Source organism: Drosophila mojavensis, unplaced genomic scaffold, assembly GCF_018153725.1.
Source record: "Drosophila mojavensis isolate 15081-1352.22 unplaced genomic scaffold, ASM1815372v1 contig_19, whole genome shotgun sequence".
In the NCBI taxonomy this organism is placed as follows: Eukaryota; Metazoa; Arthropoda; class Insecta; order Diptera; family Drosophilidae; genus Drosophila; species Drosophila mojavensis.
In genome coordinates, this window is record NW_025318726.1 from 3,390,762 (window position 1) to 3,411,641 (window position 20,880).

The window sequence follows — 20,880 nt, forward strand, 5'->3', positions numbered from 1 at the left end:
GCGCCTCTCACGCAGCACTCTGCCGCACTCTGCGCCAAGAATGCCCGCCTCCTGCTACTCCCAGTGCGTGAATTCATGCTTTCTGTGCGTTATATCTGCGCACTATACAAATAAAACTTTAATATGCCGTTGCTTCATTAATCTGCAGCAGCTTGTTGACACGGCTCACACGGCGTATGCGTAATGTTGCTCTCAAAGGCAGCTGCAAATTGCAATGTGCTGCACTCCGATATATTGGTTTTAACTTATTTATTTTAAGAGAAGAAACTTCATACGCATTGCTTACTCATCGAGCAATACTCCAATGAGTTCCTCCTTCGCTTCCCTGCATGAAAACAGTTTCCACGTATGATGGCATATCATCCTATCATCTTAAGGCTTATATAATGCTAGTAATAAAGAGTGAAAACTTTTCTAACCACAGGATATGAGTATTAACTTCAATATGATCTGGACTAATAAATTCATAAATGTTATGTATTGGAATATGTGTATATACAGCAACGGTAATAAAAATAGAATTGCGACTGGATTACAAATGTAAAGATTAAGATACTCAATATCGACATCTTACTTATTAAAAATATATATGTAGTATCTAAGGAAATTATGATATCTCTGGAAAATGAGCTAGACAAATAACAATAATCTGAATATTCCCAATATTTCCGTCAAATTTTAGATTTTTGTATTTTTTTGGCCAACTATTCCTACTACTATTTTATTTACCTAATGTTTATATATACCATGTAATATTTTCTTAATTTGTTAGCTTTTATTATTGTTGCGACTCATGCAATTCTATTAATGGTGATTTATTGCATAATCTTAGCTTAAACTTTTCATGCGGGCACTCAGGAACAATTCATCAACCAAATTTTTATAGCATAGAAATTCATTAAACATAAAGTATTAGTTGAGTCATAGAGAAAACAAAATGCCTTGGCCAAGTCAAATTTAAAATTAAATTATTTATGATTACAAGTTTAAATCAAGTGTTTAAAAACTCAGATGATACAGTTAATAGTAAAGTAGTCACAAATAGTAGAAAACAGCCAACAGCTTAGATGAGTGTATACAGAGTTGGCTTCATTACAATATGATAATAAACTAGAATTGAAACGAGAAAATAAAATTTCCTGTATGCGGGTGCGCTTCCTGTGGAAGCAGTGGCAGTGGCAGTTACAGTGGCAGCAGGAGTCGCCGCTGCTGCAGCTGCCATTAATGCGCACAGCTCTGAGGTCACGCCCAACATTTTTTCACTTGAAGTTTGCGTCATTTAATTAGCTGCACAGCGGAAATTGTGCGCAAAATGAGCGAGTGGGCGAGTAATGAGGGGCAAAGCCAGCAAGTGGAGAGTGGAGAGTGGGGCGCGAGTCAAAGAGAGTCCTCCTCAACATTATCTGACCCTCTTTTAACGGACTAGAATTAAAGAAATATGTTTATTTATTTTTATTGAAATACATCTCACAATTTGAGAATTAGTTAAAAAATGGCAATTCAGCTGGGAAATTAAATAGATTTATTTAGATTTTATTTACTTTTGATGCGACTCCAATTACGACAGCCACAACTTGCCTTACATGGTTGCCTAATGCATCCTTTAGTGGTCCTGTAAAAGAAGGAAGCTAACTCCTACCCAAGGCGCTGCAGCTAAACAGCATCCTTCATCTTCGTTTTAGAACATTTTTTAATTAGCAATTTTGTGCTGCTTTCTATGGCATTTTCCCCTTTCCCCTCACCCCCTCTTCGCTCCATCTGCTATAGGGGGCAGCCGCAATTTACTGTGGCCGACTTCTGTGCAGCTTCCTGCTGCTGCGCTTGGGTACATTAATATGCAAAGCAGTGGCACACTCATCCGTCCGTTTGTCCACTCAACAGGCAGCAGCTCGTCATGTTGGAAAAATCGAAATAGTCCACATCACGTGCAGCGCCCCACTCCACTCCACTCTCCCTTCTCTCTCTCCCTCTCTCTTTGTCTATCTCCCTCTCTGTCCCACTCTCCTGTCGTGTTGCTGCATGCCACAAAGTCAAACTCGGAGCTCTCAGATCAGACGCCGACAAGCAGCCCGTACGTGATTTGAGATTTCATTTGTTTGTATTTGCCCCTGCAGCTACTCATGCGACATATGAATGCCTCAGCAGGAGCCGTTGGGTTCGACTGTGTGTGGGAGGGCGCTCTGCTTGAGCAGATTCGCCAGCGCGTCAAATTCTAATATCCAATGCCACATGCAACGCGCTGCCGTGTTGACTTAATGAAGCGTGCCCGCGCGTGTTTATCAGAAATTAAATGTCAATTGTTGAAAACTAATTTCCACGCGCGCCCCGCCTCCTCCTCTCCTATCGTACCAAAGACACATTAAATGGCGCGTGCCAAGCAAAACCAGCAAGGAGCAATGTCTGTGTGTGTGTGAGTGTGTGCAATAAATCAATGACGTGCGCTGTTGACAGGCTACCTATGCCTCTGAGGTGGCTGGCATGCCGAAGGCGCCTCGACCGCTGGCCAACAGCCAACAGCCAGGAGCCAGGAGCCAGAAGCCAGGAGCCAACAGGGAACCACCGGCATGCAAATGCAACCACACAACTGCCCGCCACTCGGCCACTGGGCCAATGTATTTGCTAAAGGAAAAGCCCCGGGGGAGGCATAGGAAAGGCATGTCACTTTGATTTACGTGGAAAATTTCGACGGCGAGCCCCGCTGAATGGGCGAAGCAGCGAGCGCTTTGTGCCTCGCATTTTTCCATCGAATTTTTGCGACTTCATTTGTGTGCTGCTGGATTTGCATTTAAATGGCTTTCAAATTTATTGCTTCTAATTGCGACGAGTGTGCTGCTCCACGGCACCGCTGCACCACAGTCCCGCCTCGAAAGCCGCTTTAATTGGCGCTTTAAGCTGGCGACACACGCTCCCCATGCAGAGAGCATCGAGCCAAGCTCAACTATGCGGACATATCAAAGGAATTTGTCTGTGACCCCGGACCGACAGGACCCAAAGCTGTGGCCAAAATCAGTATGGATGGCTCTGGAGCTGTGGTGCTGTGTAGCTGTGTTGCTGTATTGCTGTATTGCTGTGGAGCTGTGTCGATGCTGAGCTGAAAGCATTTCGCAGCATAAAAGGCATTTCTCATATTAAAAAATGTATCAAATATTTTTTGCTTGCAACGAAGAGCAACAAAAATATTTCGCCCACAAACGCAATTTTCAATATTGCTGCACAAAACTTGCAGCAGCAGTTGCCCCCTCTGACTTTCCACCTCTCACCTACCCGCACCGCCCCAGAACCCACCCCCACCTACCCCCTTTCAGCAGCAATGTGGCTGTTGCATTTTTCCCAAAATGATTTGCAGCTCAAAAAGCTGACAGTAAGAGAAACGAAAATATAAAAATATGTACGTAAGAGAGCAAGGCGAGGCAACGTCTTTGCGTCACCTCCCTCCTCCCACTACACGTTTCCAACCTCTATTGATCAGCTTTTTCATAGACGTTTCTCTGATTTCCACTTGCAGAATCTCGCATGGATCCAAGTACGTGGAGCGCGGCAATGAGCCGCGCCTGGTCATCGACAACGTCACCTACGAGTACCAGGGCGAATACGAGTGCCGCGCCACCAGCTACATCAATGGCCAGGAGCGGGTGGCCATATCCGATCCCGTCTCCCTGCAAGTTGTGGGTAAGTGCTCCAGCATACACACAGCCCTTTTTTGCACACACATGTTGCTGTCGGACAGCCGCAAAGCCGCAATGCCACAAAATACTACGAACAGGCACAACTGTCGCCAGCCACAGAAAAAATGCGGTACCAACTATGTATATGAGAGTTGCTGAAAACTGAGTTACGACTTGCCGAGCAACTGTTGGCTAAGCTGATGGCCACCAATAACGGTATCGACTACCACAAAAGGAACACAACAGAAAGTCACAATATCTTGGCCACGTAGGAGATTCAATACTCTTTTGAAATTGCGAAAACTGACCAATTCACAACCAGACATGCATCATTTATATCTTAGACTTTTCTCATTAAATATTGAGGATAGTATTTATGATCAGTCATTCAGAGACAGTGCTGGCTCTGTAATCATTTTCAGATATATTTTTATACCCATAAAAATATATATTCGAATAAAAAAGTTCGACCTTTAAGAAATCGGCTCAGCAACTGTTCCTCCTGGTTATCTGAATACAAGTAATAGGCATTAGATAACTTTTTCTGTTTGGTTTGCCTTTCCATGGTACCTTTTACTACTACTGAAATGTCTTCAGCAGAGTTTGTAATTTCCAAGATGATAAATAATTTTGAATATTTGTTTCTTTTTTTCTAAAATAGTTGAGAGAGTTAAATTTTAGTTTATTTTTAAAAGAGATAATACACGAATTGACATCGAGTAGTTTGAAAAATAATCAAAATGTACGCAGAACATAAAGGCCTTTCTATCCAGATGGATCGCAGTGTTAATATGTTTATTAAAATAAAAGTCTTCAAATATTGCCGTTCTATGCAATTCTCAAAAGTAAAAATATTTAATTCTATTTAAATGGTGTATACGTTTATATATGTATATACAATCTGCATACACATACATATATATGTATAGATTTACATATTTATAATATGAAGTACTACAGGTAAGCTTAAATGCTTACCATGCCTTTGTAAGAAGAATAAAATTGAAGTACTCTGCCTATGCTGCAGTTTAAATAAATTTAGGTACTCACTTTTTAAGAATATAAGGACAGCAATAGATAGCAAAAAGGGGAGAAAGAAAGAATACCAATGGCCAGTTGTAAATTTACAGCCACGTTAAAAGCAACAACTCGGCGTGTGCCCCATGTGGGCAAAGTTAGTTGGCTCGCTAGTTTGTTACCTCTATCTCTATCTCTCTCTTTGTCTAGTTGTCCCTCTTTACTGTTGCACATCTTCGTCGCGTATTCTCCGTGCAACTAATGCTCACTTAAAATAACACAAAACTCCATTAAAAACTGCAACCGGAAAACGCGTCGAAACCGTTTTAAGCGCCTGCGATTTGGCCAATGCCCCCACCATCCCCCCTCGTTTCCCCCTCTCTCTCTCTATCTCTCCCTGTTTCTCCCAGTATGTCCCCTTCTTTCTGCCAGTCGGAAGCTTCTCCCGGCCTCAATTTTGGGCTGCAGGCGCCGCTGGTCCCACTGCAAGCGGCAACTGGCGCTGGCAACAGACTAAACCAAAATGTAACACAAAATCAAAATGAACTTATGACCACAAGCATAAAAAGCGAAAAAGTGTGGAGTAAAAAAGTGCAGGGTATAAAAATGCAGACAACAAACAAAAAAATGAAGAACGCAGAAGCGCGGCGAAATAGAACAACAGCCATGGCCAACACAGCCGCGAGCAAGCGTCGAGTAGCTAAAAAGGACAACAAGAAGAAAAAATACCAAATAGAGAGACAAACAGTCAGTGAGAAAGAGAGAGCTGGAGAGAGGGAGGCACTGGGTGGGGGCAACATATATATTTAAATTTAGTGCTGAATACCACAGCACGTACATAATTTATGACCAACCAAGGACACGAGCAATTTAGCAGAGCCAGCCAGGAAAAAAAGTGCTATATCCTTTATATGTCTGTGGCAAAAAAATAAATCGAAACTGTGTCCACGCTCGCTGCATACACATATACGAAAACATACTCGACTGTGTGTATGTGTGTGTGTGTGTGTGTGCTTATGTGTATGTAAAGTAACTAACGAACTAGTTAACTGACAACAGCTAAAAAAAATTAAGTGAAAAAAAAGCAAAGCTCATTATGTGCAGCTGCGCACTCACGACTTTCAAATACCCTGCAGGCAGCAAAGTTTGTCAAACTTTCAAACTGGCCAGAGACATTTAAAATTCGCTTAGTCTCGCTTGCCAACAATTTATGCTTAGCATAGGCAGACATTCGTTTTGATTTATACTTTCCAAGTCTACTTCTGCAGCTTTAAAGACTTTGGGATGAAATTTATGTTTGCTTAAGCACACCTAATGCAAAATGCTAACGTTACCTTTTATAATGCATAACATATGAGTATATGGGATACAGGCATTGAACGGACCTTAACATTTACAAAAGTATCTGTACTGGTCATTGCATATAGAAGATCTTAAAAAGTGAAACATGCGCTAAACTTTTGCTATGATGGAAATTGTATCTCAGTAAATCAAAAAAGATTCATAAAGTAAATTTACCATATGCGAATATTTGATATTTAAGAATGTATAAAAATAATTTAAAAATAAAATACTTAATTTTGTAATATATAAATATAAGAGACCTGCTGATGTAGAAGTCAGCCACAGTATAGAGATACAGAGAGAAAGATAAGATAATGGCGACAGATACGCTTCTTTAAAATAGCTTTAATTATGCATAGAGTAGATGTGAGAATGAATCGCCAATCAAGCCAAAAACATTACTGTTATCTGGGAAAATGCTTTGCTTAATTCTCTTTTTATAGGTCAATTAATTAAAAATAAATATTCATTTAATACTTGAAACAAAATTACATTTACAAGCTATTCTTTTATGGTTATGTTTAGTATATGTTGGTTTCTTTTTCTTAAATGTATGTATCGGGCAGCAGGAGACGTGGCAGACTCTATAAAGTATATAAATTCATGATCAAATAGAAAAGTGAACATTCAGTTACATATTTTGCATATAACACCATTGTTAAATACTTTTATGCTTGTTATACGTGACGCATTTGCAATATATGAGTTTTCTTTTGCATTTTTCAGGTGCTCCGCAGGTGCTTCGCCTGCATCCCTCCATGCACACAGTGTCTGTTAAGCGCGGCGAGCCGGCCAGTCTGACGATGGTCGTCTGCGCGGATCCGCGACCGCAGCTCGTGGCCTGGGAGTGGGGTTCGCTGCGCCTGGAGGCCGGCACGGGCATAGGTGCGTATACTTGACGTCAGCTCGCGCGCTTCATTGGGCAGCTACTGCAAATATAATTAGATGCTCGCATGAGGTTTTTCCTTTTCAATAAGCCGCAACTCAATTAACGCACATTCAAATGTGTGTGTGTGTGTGTGTGAGTGTATTTGTGTGTAGCCAGCTCTGCCTCTCGACTGAGTGCTCATTAACAAACCTTTTCCGCAAATTTGACACTGAACAAACGTGGAGCATGCTACGTGTGACTAAACGGCAAACGGCAGACGGGAGCAGGCAGACGGGAGCAGGCAGACAAGAGCAGGCAGACGGCAGGACAACGCACAAATCAAGACAAATTACATGTCCAGGAGTCGGCAGCTTCGATGCCAAAATCAGACGAGTGCCGCCATCATGTTGCTGTAGTGTGGCATTAGCATTGGCAGCCCTGCAGCTCGTTCGTCCATTGGCGATGCTCGAGCAGACTTCCCACGCCTGTCAGCCGCCGGTAATCCCGGCTCGCAGCTGACAGCAGGACGCCGTGCCAGCTCTGGCCTCGCATGCAGCTCGTTTTTCAGTCTAAACTGTGCTGCATAACGCATTTTGTGGAGCTGCAGCTGCAGCTGCTCCGACAACTGTGCTGATCCATCTCCAGCTTCGCCTGGCAACAAATCTAGCACATTACTCTTCATTTTCAGCTTGTCTGCGTGCGCATCCGTCTGGCTGCCTTCCCTGGCGTCCCGCCGTCTCTGCTGCAGTCCATCTGTTCCCGTCCGCCTCTTCGTGCGTGTAATCCGGCGTGCTTGCCACTGACAGGAATCAAGCAAAGCGCATTGCATGCCAAATCGCACGCAGCTTCGACTCCTAATCGTTGCGCATTCGCCCATTAATTGCGCATCATTTGAACAAGCCACAAATTCTAATGATACAGTATTCATACCATAAGATACGCAATTATCTCTCTCACTCATTAACTTCTCTCTCTCCGTTTAGATCGCTTTCGGGCCGATGACATGCTCACGGACTCGCGCGAGGACTGCTACCTGTCCACGCTGCACATCCACCACACGGACGAGCACGACTCGCGCCCCTACTACCTGGTGGTGGAGAACGAGCGGGGCACCGATCGCCATGCCATTCATTTGATTGTGGAGGGTACGTTTGCAGGTGCCTAGTGTTTTCTTTATTTTTCAATACCGTTTACACTTTAGTTCAAGAACATTTCATATTGCAATCGCAAGCACTTTTCAGTGGATCAATATAATATTCCTCCTGCTATCCAATTATCTTCCGCCTGAAAGTGTTTGCAGACTTGCTCTTACTTTTTCACTATTCCCTTTAATACGCAATTTAATCTCACACTGCATGCTAAGCACCCACTAGATATTTCTCATGCCTTCGCTATATCCTTTACTTGAATTAAACTCGAACCTTTTATACAATTAAATCTTCCCTTTCTGCTTGCAATCGACTGGCGTCTGGAATTATTCAATTATGGTAACACTTGCCGCAGAACCTTTGGAGATGAGCTACTTGCTGGGCGTCGCCGGCGGCTGCATGGCCGCCATTCTGATCCTGATCTGCCTGTGCATCTACGCCGTCAAGAGCAAAAAGTGCTGCTTCAAGGGTAAGTCGAAGGCCTGGCCAGGGGCCGGTCAGCTGCTCATTAAAAATGATAAACTCGAATCGCTCAATGCGAGAGCAGCAGCAGCAACAATTGCTGAGCAGCAGCAACAATTGCTGAGCAGCAGCAACAATTGCTGAGCAGCAGCAACAATTGCTGAGCAGCAGCAACAATTGCCAGCTCTCGGAGCGGGGCGCATATTAATTACGCGGCGCTTCAAAGGGAATGCGCGTCGCAGCAATTAAAGCATTTGGCCCATTATGCCGCCAGATGGCGTTGAACCTTACGGGCGGGTGGCATTCGCATTCGCTTGCCACATTTTGCTGTCATACTAATTGCAAAAACACAAAAACTTGCACCAAAGCCAAAACACACAGAAAACAACAACAACAACAACAATACAAAGCAACAGAACAGAAAAAAGTAGAAAAACCGCGCCTTTTATTTACTTTTCTATTCTGTTTTCTGTTGCTCCTTTCTATTCGTGCTTTCTTGTTTTTTCCTCTTCTTTGAAACTCAAATAAATCTCATAAAATATTCATTAGCGAGTTTCGCGCCGCCGACGCCTGCGGTCAGCTGGCTAACACAAAAGGGTTAAGGTCCTCCAAGGAACAACAATTATACATATACATTTACTACAGTAGATTTTATTTTATTGTGCTCTGACTGTAAATGCGTCTGCTTAAAGTCGCAAGGTCTGCTGCTAGCAGGGGGAGCAGGAGGCGTCGGTCGCCTAATTAGAAATCAAAATCGAGTCGCAAAAGTTTTCACTGAGCGCGCAATTAAAATGCACATTTGTAAAAACAATTTACAAAACAGCAAAGGGAAAACAATTTAGAAAACAGCAAAAAAAAAAGTGTTGATAAAAGGAAAAGTTTTTGTTGGGAAACTTGCTCAAGGACGTCCAAGGAAACTTTTGTGGAGTCGGGCTTTAAGGAATTCGCTCAGGGACTTGCACTGGCCAATTGGCCTGCTGCCTGGCATATAGCTGTAAAGTGTAAACTTGAGTTCTAAATAAGGCTAAGTCCCCAAATAGCACGGCGCGTGCAATTTCTCAGTTGTCAATCAAAACGTCAATTTACAAACAGGCGCAGGAGCTGCAGGAGCAGCAGCAGCAGACGTGAAAATTGCTGCAGCTGGCGCCGATTGCCAACTTATCGAATGGCATTTGACAGATCTTTCTTTCACACCCACACATGCACACACACACACACACACAGACGAAATCCATCAAAATTACCCCGCTCTCACGGCCGAGTTTAGGGCAACTTAACACCTCTCGGCCGTCAATTGGTTCACGGCTCATTTGTCAAAATGTTGAAGCAGCAGATACAAATGTATCTGTATCTGTATCTGTATCTGTATCTGTATCTGTATCTGTATCTGTATCTGCAGCCATCTATCTATCCATGGCTGTCTGTCTGACTGCTGGGTGTCACATATGTCCGTGAGCTTGGCTTTTACTCAGTTTAAAGTGCCAGCATAGCTTACAAATAGTCTATATACTATATGCCATATACATAAATATATATTTCGTGCGAAAATACAAAGCAATTCTCTCATATATATTATTTTCACTCGCCTTTGCAGGTTCCACGGGCTATAAATCATCGGATAAGGACAGGTAAGTTGAAGCGAAACACAGGCCACTCACATACACACACTCTTGCACTCCCACACACACACACACACACACACAGAAAGCGCACAACAAATGGCCGGTTATGATACATTTTTATAAAAGGCAAAAGCAATGCAGCTTGTGGCCAACAGGTGGCGCTGGCATGCCAATTTATGCGTCCCGACTGGCCACACCCACACCCATACCCACGCAGTCGCTCGCCTCCCCCGCCCATGAGTAATGTGTGCAGCGTGTGATTGTGCAGAGTATGAAATATTCTATGCTATATTATATATTCAATATTGCAAAGTCGGCTTTTGGAAAATATTTTCCTGTTTTGCGCGCACATACACACACACATACACAGGCGTGCACACACGCATGCCAACAATGCGAAACACGCCCCTTAACAATCGCTCATTGCCGCCCCTCATTTTGTCCTGACATGAGTTATGAGGCTGTGGCAGTTATTTGGCTCTCGGCTACACTCGCCCCTCTTCCTCTCTCCCCTCTCCATTTGTCCATTTAAAAATTACCATATTTCGTTTATGGAATACCCTCTCGAACACACATACACGCACACACACAGGCGAGTCAAAAATCGCAAAGAATAGTTTTTGTGTGTCGGTAGAGCGGAAATGGATTTTGAATTTCCGTTATAAGCATAGTTGGCAACGCCACAGCCACATTTCCAGCGGCATTCATTATTTATGCGCGCCAAGCGGCTACGCAAACCCAGAAACTAGGCCCCAAACAACTAACAACCAAATTCATACAATTTTTGTATCAATCAAAGCGTAACGAAAGATTTTGTCAATCGCTCCAGCCCCCGAGGGATCTCGTTGGGATTTAATAACCAACGACCAAGCCACCACGCCAGCCCGACGTCCACAATGCCAAAGGGCACACGAAATAGCTGGATATTTAGATGTGCGATTGGCATGAAATATGCCAATCAAACGGCAGCAAATTAGACCAAACAGCGACTATTGTGTGCCTGAACATGAAATGCCCTGGAAAATATATAAGCAAAACTTTAATAGTATCAAAATCCGTCTTTCTTGCTTCCCATTTATCTGTCCATTTTATTTAGAGAAGTTTCAAAAGAATCACAGTTGATAATAATAATAATCAATAAGTGAAAATAATTCAGCAGTTCTTTAGTTAAAGATAATCGAAGCTAGAAGAAAATAGTTACAGAAACTAAAGAATCACAGACGTATAGAAACCATGGCAGAGCTTAAAACATAAATAAAACCCTTGAAAATATTCAAAATTTATTTATTTATTTATGTTGAATTAAAGATTAACAGATTTATGTGAGTCTTCAATATTGTTAATAAATACATAAATATATTGATTGAGCTCAATGGAACTTAAATTGCGGCTAACTAAAACTAATCTCATAAATTTATATTACTTTTAATTAAGATTTCAAGAAGATTCAAAATTCATTAAACTATATTAAGCCAAAGAATCAAAGATTTATATGAATCAATAACAGATTTTAAAGATACAAATAAAAAAAAAAAAAATAAATAAATAAATAATAAAAATATATTTATTTATATTAAATAAATTAAATATGAAATTTATGTTGAGCAAATGAATCCATTGCAAATAAAATAAAATTTAAAATTACTAAAAATTAGTAAATATTTAATATTTATATAAAAGCAAAGAATTTAGGATTTTAATAAATCCATAGCTGTTTTTAAGGATAAAAGAAAATAATACAACTAGATTTATTTATATTTATTTTAATCGCGTTTCTATTAGCCACAGATTCATAAATAGAATAGTAAAACAGATTTATATTCACCCAATCAATTTTTAAATATTTGATTTAGATTATTAGACGAGTCCAGGGCAGATCTCGGCAGTCCACACACATCAACTCGTATATATCTACCCCACACAATACGCCCTCTCTCTCTCTCCCTTTCTCTCTCTCTCTCTGTGTTCGATAACAATTTCTTTTTCTTTCTCTTTCTCTTGCTTGATTTGTGCCCGCAGCGAGAAGGCTGATTTGAAATCACGGTCGGATAGCACCAGCGGGCCCCAAGGTGATTCGATTTACACAACGCCCGCCGGCTTCCATCATCACCAGCAACAGCAGCAGCAACAGCAGCAGCAGCAGCAGCAGGCGGCAGCTGCCGCAGCAGCGGCATTGCACGCCGCCTCGCAGCACCCACAGCAACAATATCCGGGACATGGATCGCCGGAGGCAATGAAGGTACGCATGGCTGCAATGATATTACAACCGCCCACTAGGGTCTAGCAGGCAGTTGATAACGAAAGCAACGAGCTTCTCTATCAACAACAGCAAGCCCAACAACAACAACAACAACAACAACAACATGAACATGAACATGATAATAGTAATGCCAACACCAATACAAACACCAACAACAATAATAATAGTATAACTAACACAACAACAACAACCACACCGACTGTAACTGCAACTGCAACTGCAACTGAGACACTGACCAATAGCAATAACAACAATACATTAGAGTTAGCCAAGAGCAGCAGCAGCTCACACAGCCTTAGCCTAGCCAGCACGCTAAATAGTAGCAAGAATAGTAGCAGAAATAGCAGCAGCAGAGGGAGCAGCAACAAGCAGCAGCAGCAGCAGCAGCAGCAGCAGGAGCAGCAGCAGGAGTTGTCAGAGAACAAGCCACCGGGTATTGAGGGTAAAACTCTGCTCGACTTGAATGTGGGGAGCGAGGAGCTAGAGGGTAATCAGGCAGCTGATCACAGCTCGAGTGCAGAGGACAATAGGCAAGTGGACGGGCAGCTGAGTGTCGAGGAGACGCAGCTGCTGCTGCAGAAGCTGAGCATCAACAATCCGTTCTACCGCTTTCGCAAGCAGAGCAATTCGCTGCGCGAGCTGCGCCGCCTGCATCGCCAGATGCGTCGGCATAGATCCGAGACGGATCTGCAGCACTCGGCGCGCCAACTAGATGCACACCAACACCTACACCAACACCAACACAATGAAGCCAAAGTTGTAGTTGTATTAGACCGTAAGCAGAACGTAGGGTTAAGTAGCTGTAAGCAAGGTATGAGTAGCACTAAGACTAGATCCGTAAGCAGCCTTATGCCCGACAACTCCACGGTGATCACGAATCCGTTCTCCATCTTTCACGACGACGAGATCCTCACGCTGGGCGTCAATCCGCGCCTGCGCAGCGCCAGCGCGACGCGCCCGCAGCGCAGCGGCAAGGGTCTGCGGCGGCTCTTCGACAGGCAGCCAAATGCCGTCCCGGCCACCACCGCCCACCACCAGCAGTTCCTGCACGGCGTGCCCGTGCGCCGCTTCGAGCGCCAGGACTTCGACCAGGCGGCGATGGGCGCGGCGCAGAAGCCGAAGCGCGCGAAGGCGATCTTCAAGCAGCTCTCGCTGCGCCGCCTGCACAAGCCGGAGGAGCCGCCCTCGCTGCCCAAGCTGAAGCTCAGCTACCGCTACCCGAATCGCACGCAGAGCATCCAGAGCATGCGCGCCGCGGGCAGCGGGGGCTACGACATCCAGCACGCGCCCTACCGGCCGCGCCTGCACGTCTCCACCACGCCCAAGTCCAACTACTTCGAGCGGCTGCAGGCGAAGACGAGGCAGGGCATTCAGAAGATACGGGACAAGTGCCGCAACTTCAAGGCGAGCAGCAGCGACGCGAGCAGCAGCAACGGCGGCGACTTCAGCGGCTTCCACACGCTGGCCAAGGACGAGAGCTTCCGCTTCATCAGCGACCGGGCGCACATCTCCAGCTACGAGTCCCGCTGCGCCGCGGCCCACGCCGCCGGCAAACAGGCGACGATCTACAAGAGCTACAAGTCGGAGATCGACCTGAGCAAGAATCTGCACTACCTGGAGCACTACCTGGAGCAGAACTTCGAGCAGCAGCTGGGCAGCAGCCGGAAGTCGGCGCACTCCGTGGGCCGCATCAGCGGCACCCAGCGCCGCGCCCTGGCCAGCGCCCAGCGCATTCGCGAGACAGAAACGGAAACGGAAACGGAGGGGGGCAGACCGCCAGCAGCTGCGGGCACGCCGCGGCGACGCCACAAGCGCAGCCAGTCGCAGGCCAACAGCCAGATGGCGGCCAATTACGAGAATCTGGGAACCCTGCCAATTTCGGCGCGTGGGGCGGGGCGCGGCAAGGCGCAGCAGGTCTTCCACTCGGACTCGCTGAGCAGCTCGGACTATGCGTCCGTGTTCAGTGGGCCCACAGTGACGAAACGGGCCGACACGAGTTTGCAGCAGGAGGAGGAGGAGCAGCAGAAGCACCAGCAGGATGCAGAGTCTGCGCTCAAGCTGCGCTACGAGCATCCGGATAAAATGTGCGAGTACTACTTCGATAATCTGACCAGCTACGCGCTGGCCTTGGAGGAGAGCGAGGACCTGCTGCTGGCAGAGAGCGCCAAGTCGGCGCGGTTCTTCTACTACGACGGCGAGGAGGAGCCGCATGCCGTTAATGAAGTCGCAGGCATTGAGGACGAGGCTGACAATGACGATCTAGTAGCGCCTGACGCACCAGACTACATCACGCGCGACATTCGCATTCGCGTCAACGTCAACGAGTGCGACGAGCATGCTGATTGGTACCGGCGCGAGCAGGAGCAGCCACAGCAGCAGCAGTTGTTGACGACATCGTATAATGAGAACTTGGCCGAGAGCACATTCTATCAATCACTCAATCAGCACTTGCAGCGACAGGACGACAGGCTGAAGCCTGAGCCGGAGCCGGAGACGGTGTCGGTATCGGTGCCAGGGTCGGGGTCGCTGGCTGAGTCGATGGCTTCCTCCTTGGGAGGCGGCGAAAGCTACTTGGCGCACTTCCAGCGCAGTCGCAGCGACTTTGAGCGGATCGAACGAGGCAGCCAGCTGCGTCCGAGCGCGGACATCGACCGTATGTACGACCACGGCGAATACTACGGCTTTGGTGGCGACCCGGAGCTGCTGCACTCCACGAAGCAGCGACGCGCCGACCTCATGGAAGCCCATTACGCGCGGAGCTATCCCACAGCAGCAGCAGCAGCAGCAGCAACAACAACGAGTCAGTTTGTGGAGCGCACACTGCGTGGTGCTGCAACAGCAGGAGACGCACCACCGACTGCAACCACAATGCCGGCAGCTAACGCTGGCGCACTGGCTTTGGCTAGGCCAACCAGCGATGCGCTCTACGCCACCAGCAGCAAACAGCAGCAGTTGCAGCTGCGACCAGCAGCCAGTGTTATGGGAGCGACAACATCAACAGCAGCAGCAGCAGCAGCAACAACAACTGCAGCAGCAGCAGTGGCAGCTGCGACGCCTGTGGCTGCCCCATCAGCTGGAAACGCAAACAGCAATACGAGCGCAAATAATCGCTACATGTTGGAGAATTTGCGCAAATACTACGCAAATCAGCAGCAATATCCGCCCGCACACTCGCTCAACTCCTCCTCGCTATCCAATTCATCATCCTCGAACTCGTCCGTGTCGCAGCAGCAGAAGCTGCAACTGCCCAACCACATCTCTAAACACCACCACCAGCAGCAGCAACAGCAGCAGCTGCGTCGCAACTCGAGCACCTCGAATGCCTCCTCGACGGCGGACAATTTTGACACATTCATTGCGCTGCGCCAGGCCGACTACATGGCCCCCAAAGGGCCCCAGCAGCAGCAGCAGCCGCAGCGTCGTAGTCAGCATCAGAGTGGGTCGGGCAAGGCACCGCTAATCTCGGCGCTCAACTATTACGGGCATGGCCTGTCCGACGGCGGCAGCAGCAGCGGCAGTGTCCTCACATACAATGGCAAATTATCGGCGACCGCAATGTTGTCACAAGTAAATTTGGGCAGATCAACAGCGCTGCATCAGCAACATGCCGCGACACCCGCAACAGCAGCAGCAGCAGCAGCAAAGCCTGCAGCAGTAGCAGCAGCATCAGAGAGCTTCATAGTGGAATATGAGTGTTAGCGCACGATTAAATTACTATCGATCCGTTGGGGCCAGGTGCTAAGCCTGCTCGCTGTGGGTGGTGGGTGATGGCTCTAACCACTCGACAACGAATTGCGTATTATTTCGCCAGCTATTCGATAGTCGGTTATATCTGCCTCCCACTCTCCTCCTCTCACGCGCTCTCTCTCTCTCTCTATCTAACCAGATTGAGTTTTAGCCAAAATTACAATTACAAATTGTTAACGCAACTGATTGGATTAACTTCGTCGCCCGGCCACAGCCCCCGCGCCAGCAACAGACTCGCTATATATATAAAAGACTCCGTTGAACTCAAACGGGTCACAGCTAAAATAATCCTAAACCTTAAAGACCAGCCCGCAGCTGTAAGTGTAAGCTATGCCCAAGCAGAATCTCCCGTTGATTGAGTGGTATATATATAACGTCTGTGTATATATGCTCGTAGAGTTAGGAATAGATTATCGTAAACTACTGACAATAATTCACTTCAATTAAGTTTCTTAGCCAAGTTAATAGCGCATATGCAAATTGTACTCGAAATTGAAGACAGGTGCATCGGAATCAAATCTAGAAAAGGGAAGACCTAAGCATAATCCTTCTACTATATCCACTATATAAATCAAATTTACTCTACATTAACTGATATGGAATCTTGATCAAAGCTAATCGTTGCAACTTTTGATATATAGACTATATAAGATTATCGATTGTTCACATCGCTGTTAAGTTTCTCTGTTTAGCCTAGAACTTAATCCCAATCTAAAAGATATCCATTTGCACTCAGAGATTTGCAAGGATTGTTATATCGATTAAAGTTGAGCTTATACTAAAGTTAAAACTAAACTAGATGCTCAGCCATAGATTGCTGTCGACCAAACTAATGACTAGCTAGTTATTTGATTCCTTACAGAACAGAATCATTGCCGATCTCTGAGGGCAAAGTACTCCAAGTACTACGCGAAAAACATTCAAAGTTTGCCGCAAAAATAATTAAATAGAGGCACGACTTTTCGAATGCAAGGCAATTATGTTTAATTGAAAACCCGAACAACAACAAGCAAGTATAAAAAAACAAACTAAAAAACACGTAAATAAATATATAATAATAATAATAATGAAAAACGCGAAAACAACAATTTGAGCTTCCACGTTGAAATAAATGAAATTAAAACCACGTACTGCATTAAACGGCAGCAGCTAAATTTTCATGGCAACAACTACAACAACAACAACAACAATAAATATAATGAGTGGCAGACGTAATGACAAAGCGCATAAAATATGAAAATCTGTAATTACGCTGAAAGCAAATAATGTTAAAAAACAAACTGAAAAAATGAAAAACAGTCAGAAATGAAAGAAAATACGCTGAAAAAAAAACATGTTAAATTTATTTATTTATGCGGCAAAAGCGTATTACGTAAAAGGATGTAAATGGCTCTACTGTATTCACATGTACACCATACATATATATGTATGTGTGTGTGTGTGTGTGTATGTAAATGCATTTAGCTCCTATGTGTGTCAGTTCAATCAATAGGGTGTTTAACTTTTAAGTACAACTGTAAATACAACTACAACTGCAACTACAACTACAACAATTATTGCAGAGCAGACAACGACATTCATTCATTCACTCATTCACTCACTCATTCATTCACTTGAGCATTTCGGGCATGCAATCACTCATTGAAATCTCATTTCTGTCAGACTCCGAGTATTTTTAATCAGCAACTCGTCAGAGCAAATGTTGCACAAATATTTGTATGATGCCAGGCAGAAGTAGACAAAAAACAAAAAAGGAAAAGTACTTTGAATTTCCGCAGTAACATATTCAAAATTATTGCATATGTGGCATCTGCTGGTATTTTTCAAGCCGATGCAATTATCTGTGTGCGCGCAATTTATCTCATTTGCGGCTGAGTTATTTCCAACTGCAGCAAATAACACGGCCAGACGAGGCGGGTCCCCCTCTCCCCGCTCTCGCTCTGTGATGGCCGCATCGCCTGCCCATTCATTGCATTTCCCCCTCGTCCCTCCTGCCTTCTTTATTGTTGAGCAGGCAACACTTTTCCGCTTAATTTACTGGCTGGCAGCTGGCTCGGCGGGCTCGTCTGGCTGGGCTGCCTCGGTTGGCGTTGGGGCAACCAAAAGAAGATGCCACTGTGCCGCAGCACGGCCAGCGGTTGACAACAGCAATTGCTGCATAATGCATATGCCCAGTTGCTGCCCACTGTATGGGCCATGTTGATCCTGCCTGGGTGCCTGCCTGCTGCCTGCTGCCTGCCGAGAGCTGCCAGGTCCTGTGGCCGTTTCAATTGCTGTTTGCCTTTCCACAGCAACAACAATAATAATTCATGGCATGCTTTATGGCTGACCATCAACTTATCGGCAGTTGTTGCCACCCCAACCCAAACCCCACCAACCCCCATCCCAACCCCCATCCCAACCCCCATCCCAATTCCAGTTACAATGCGCCCATCAAGAGCCAACAGCAAATAAATTAATGAAAATCAAATTAAAATTTAAATTTAAATTTAAAATGAACTCGGCTGCGCTGCTATGAGTCGTGCAACATCTTATCAGTTGACAACATACAAACAGCAACAACAACAACAAGAACAACAGCAACATTCATTTGCATATGAAAGGAATTTCAGTTTGTAGTATCCAATTCAATTATCGAGCTTCAGTGGGGAATAGGCAGAGATTAGAGATCAGAAGCGGGCTGAGATATATCTGACAGAGACACACACACACACACCCACACTCACACTCACACAGACAGACAAAGTATCACTGATCTATATAAAATGAAACGAAAACAGATATGAACCACACAGCTCTCTATAAATATAAATATATGAACGTATATTTATATTTATTTTTACATTTGATCCCATTCCTTTTTCTATGCCATGTTTACCGTTTGTTTTAAGTATTCGTGCAACAATAATAATAATATGGTAATGATAATAATAACAATAACAGCAACAGCAACAGGCAACCAAAAAGCGCAGCCCTAGCTGCACCATTTACCATTTCTATATGCATACAGATATATATATATATATATATATATAAATAACTGTACAATTAAGTAACCGTATCTGATATACTTAGTATTTTTACTTAGGACATCTTGCTGCATTCGTCTCTCGTATTATTTCGAAATGTGCTAATGTTTTAGTTTAGTTTATGTTCATTTCGACAATTAGTTCATTACTCTTACAATTTTTTGATATTCGATGAGATTTACAAATGGGTTGTGATAATACACATACACACACACTTACACACATACAATACTCACACACTCTCACACTTGCATATGTAATAATCTCACTAGCTACACCGAAATGCCAACGGAATGTGTACCCAGAAAAAAAAACAACAAAAATACAAATAATCTTATATATAAAGAAAAACAAAAACAAAAACTTAAGATACCAGAATATGTAAAACATCAAAATCAAAGCAAGTAACCAGTAATATCTGCATATATATACATACTACTATATAATAACTATTCGTAAACTGTAATAATGTATGTGCTCCGTGCATTTTGTGCATTCTCTTTGGTAACTCCTCGAACTCGAATCGTATGTTAATAACTCCGTTTCTATTTGTTTCTATTTGTATTAGTATTTATTTTTATCTTTCTTTGTTTTATTTTGCTTTGTTTTGTGTTGTGTTGTGTTTGGTTGTTCCTCGTTCTCCTCACCAAGAACTTGTCTAGTAAGCAAACCGGAAATGGCAATCACGGCTAACGTTACGCCCACCCACACAATCTTAGCTGTGCATCTAATCGTGAACCAGTTCCAGTTCCAGTTCCAGTTCGAAATGTTTGTTGCCTGTCTTAACAGCTATTATTTTGTACAACATGCCACATGCAACATGCAACATGCAACATGCAACACATTTGTCATTTGATTAACAACCTTCAACCCGTTTATAGTCTCTCGCGCCCTCTCTCTCACTCTCACTATCAATGTCTGTTTTATTCATGTTTTTCGTTACTCCTTGTTTGTCATGGGAGCTGAGGCATGTTTCATGAACTTTGAGGAAACAAACTGGGCGACAAATGTATTCTAAGCTCATCCCACATTTACTTTATAACACGAATATTTATTTTTTGTTAAAATTCAAATTCAAATTCAGATTTAAGAAACATTTGATTTTCGGTTGCATTGCATAAGCAAACACAAGCACAGGTCAATGCCTGTTGTTCTGCCTGCTGCACATTCAAACAAATTTGAGTTCGTTCCGTTCTGTTGACTCCGCCGAGGAATAAGTTTTACACTCATTTTGATTTCCATTTCTTAACTGCTTATGCAGCATGTTGCCTCCGTTTCCGTATGTGTGTCTATATCAAATTACAGTTTTATCATTTTTGTGCAATTTCATGAATTTCATGCCGAGTGAGATCTGACACTGGTGCATCCAATTGGGTCAGTCAATGAATCGTAATTAATCCTTCAAGAAGAGCCTGTCTTTGCTTTCTGTTTTTGTTTTTGTTCGTTGTTTGCGCAGCGACTCACTCATAAATAAATGCCAGCTGTAGCGCAGACACGCACCACACAAAACTTGGCCAGTTCATAAATCACAACTTGCAAGTGCCCCGCCCCCTCGGGCACGCCCACGCCAACCTCCTGGGAAGACTGTTGGCTCGACATGCAAAACTTTATTGTCGCCTCCTGCGACTGCCCAGACTGTGCCCCGGGCATCCGTTAACAGTTTGCGCAATTTGTAAAGGGCTGAAATCAAGAAAAGGCATTTCATTGCATCATTACGC

General features: G+C 44.3%; 1 protein-coding gene across 6 annotated transcripts in view; it reads left to right on the top strand.

Annotated features, from left to right (window-relative positions):
- Positions 1 to 20,880, top strand: part of LOC6572195 (hemicentin-2) — a 99,713-nt gene that overhangs the window by 57,702 nt on the left and 21,131 nt on the right. For 5 of the 6 annotated variants that reach the window (XM_032728301.2, XM_044007829.1, XM_044007830.1 and 2 more), the window contains 6 exons: positions 3,506 to 3,669; positions 6,753 to 6,911; positions 7,878 to 8,051; positions 8,398 to 8,511; positions 10,099 to 10,132; positions 12,146 to 12,365. In XM_032728301.2, the coding sequence (XP_032584192.2) occupies positions 3,506 to 3,669; positions 6,753 to 6,911; positions 7,878 to 8,051; positions 8,398 to 8,511; positions 10,099 to 10,132; positions 12,146 to 12,365 (865 nt within the window). The remainder of the gene's footprint in view (positions 1 to 3,505; positions 3,670 to 6,752; positions 6,912 to 7,877; positions 8,052 to 8,397; positions 8,512 to 10,098; positions 10,133 to 12,145; positions 12,366 to 20,880) is intronic. The other variant, XM_044007828.1, reaches the window with a different exon arrangement.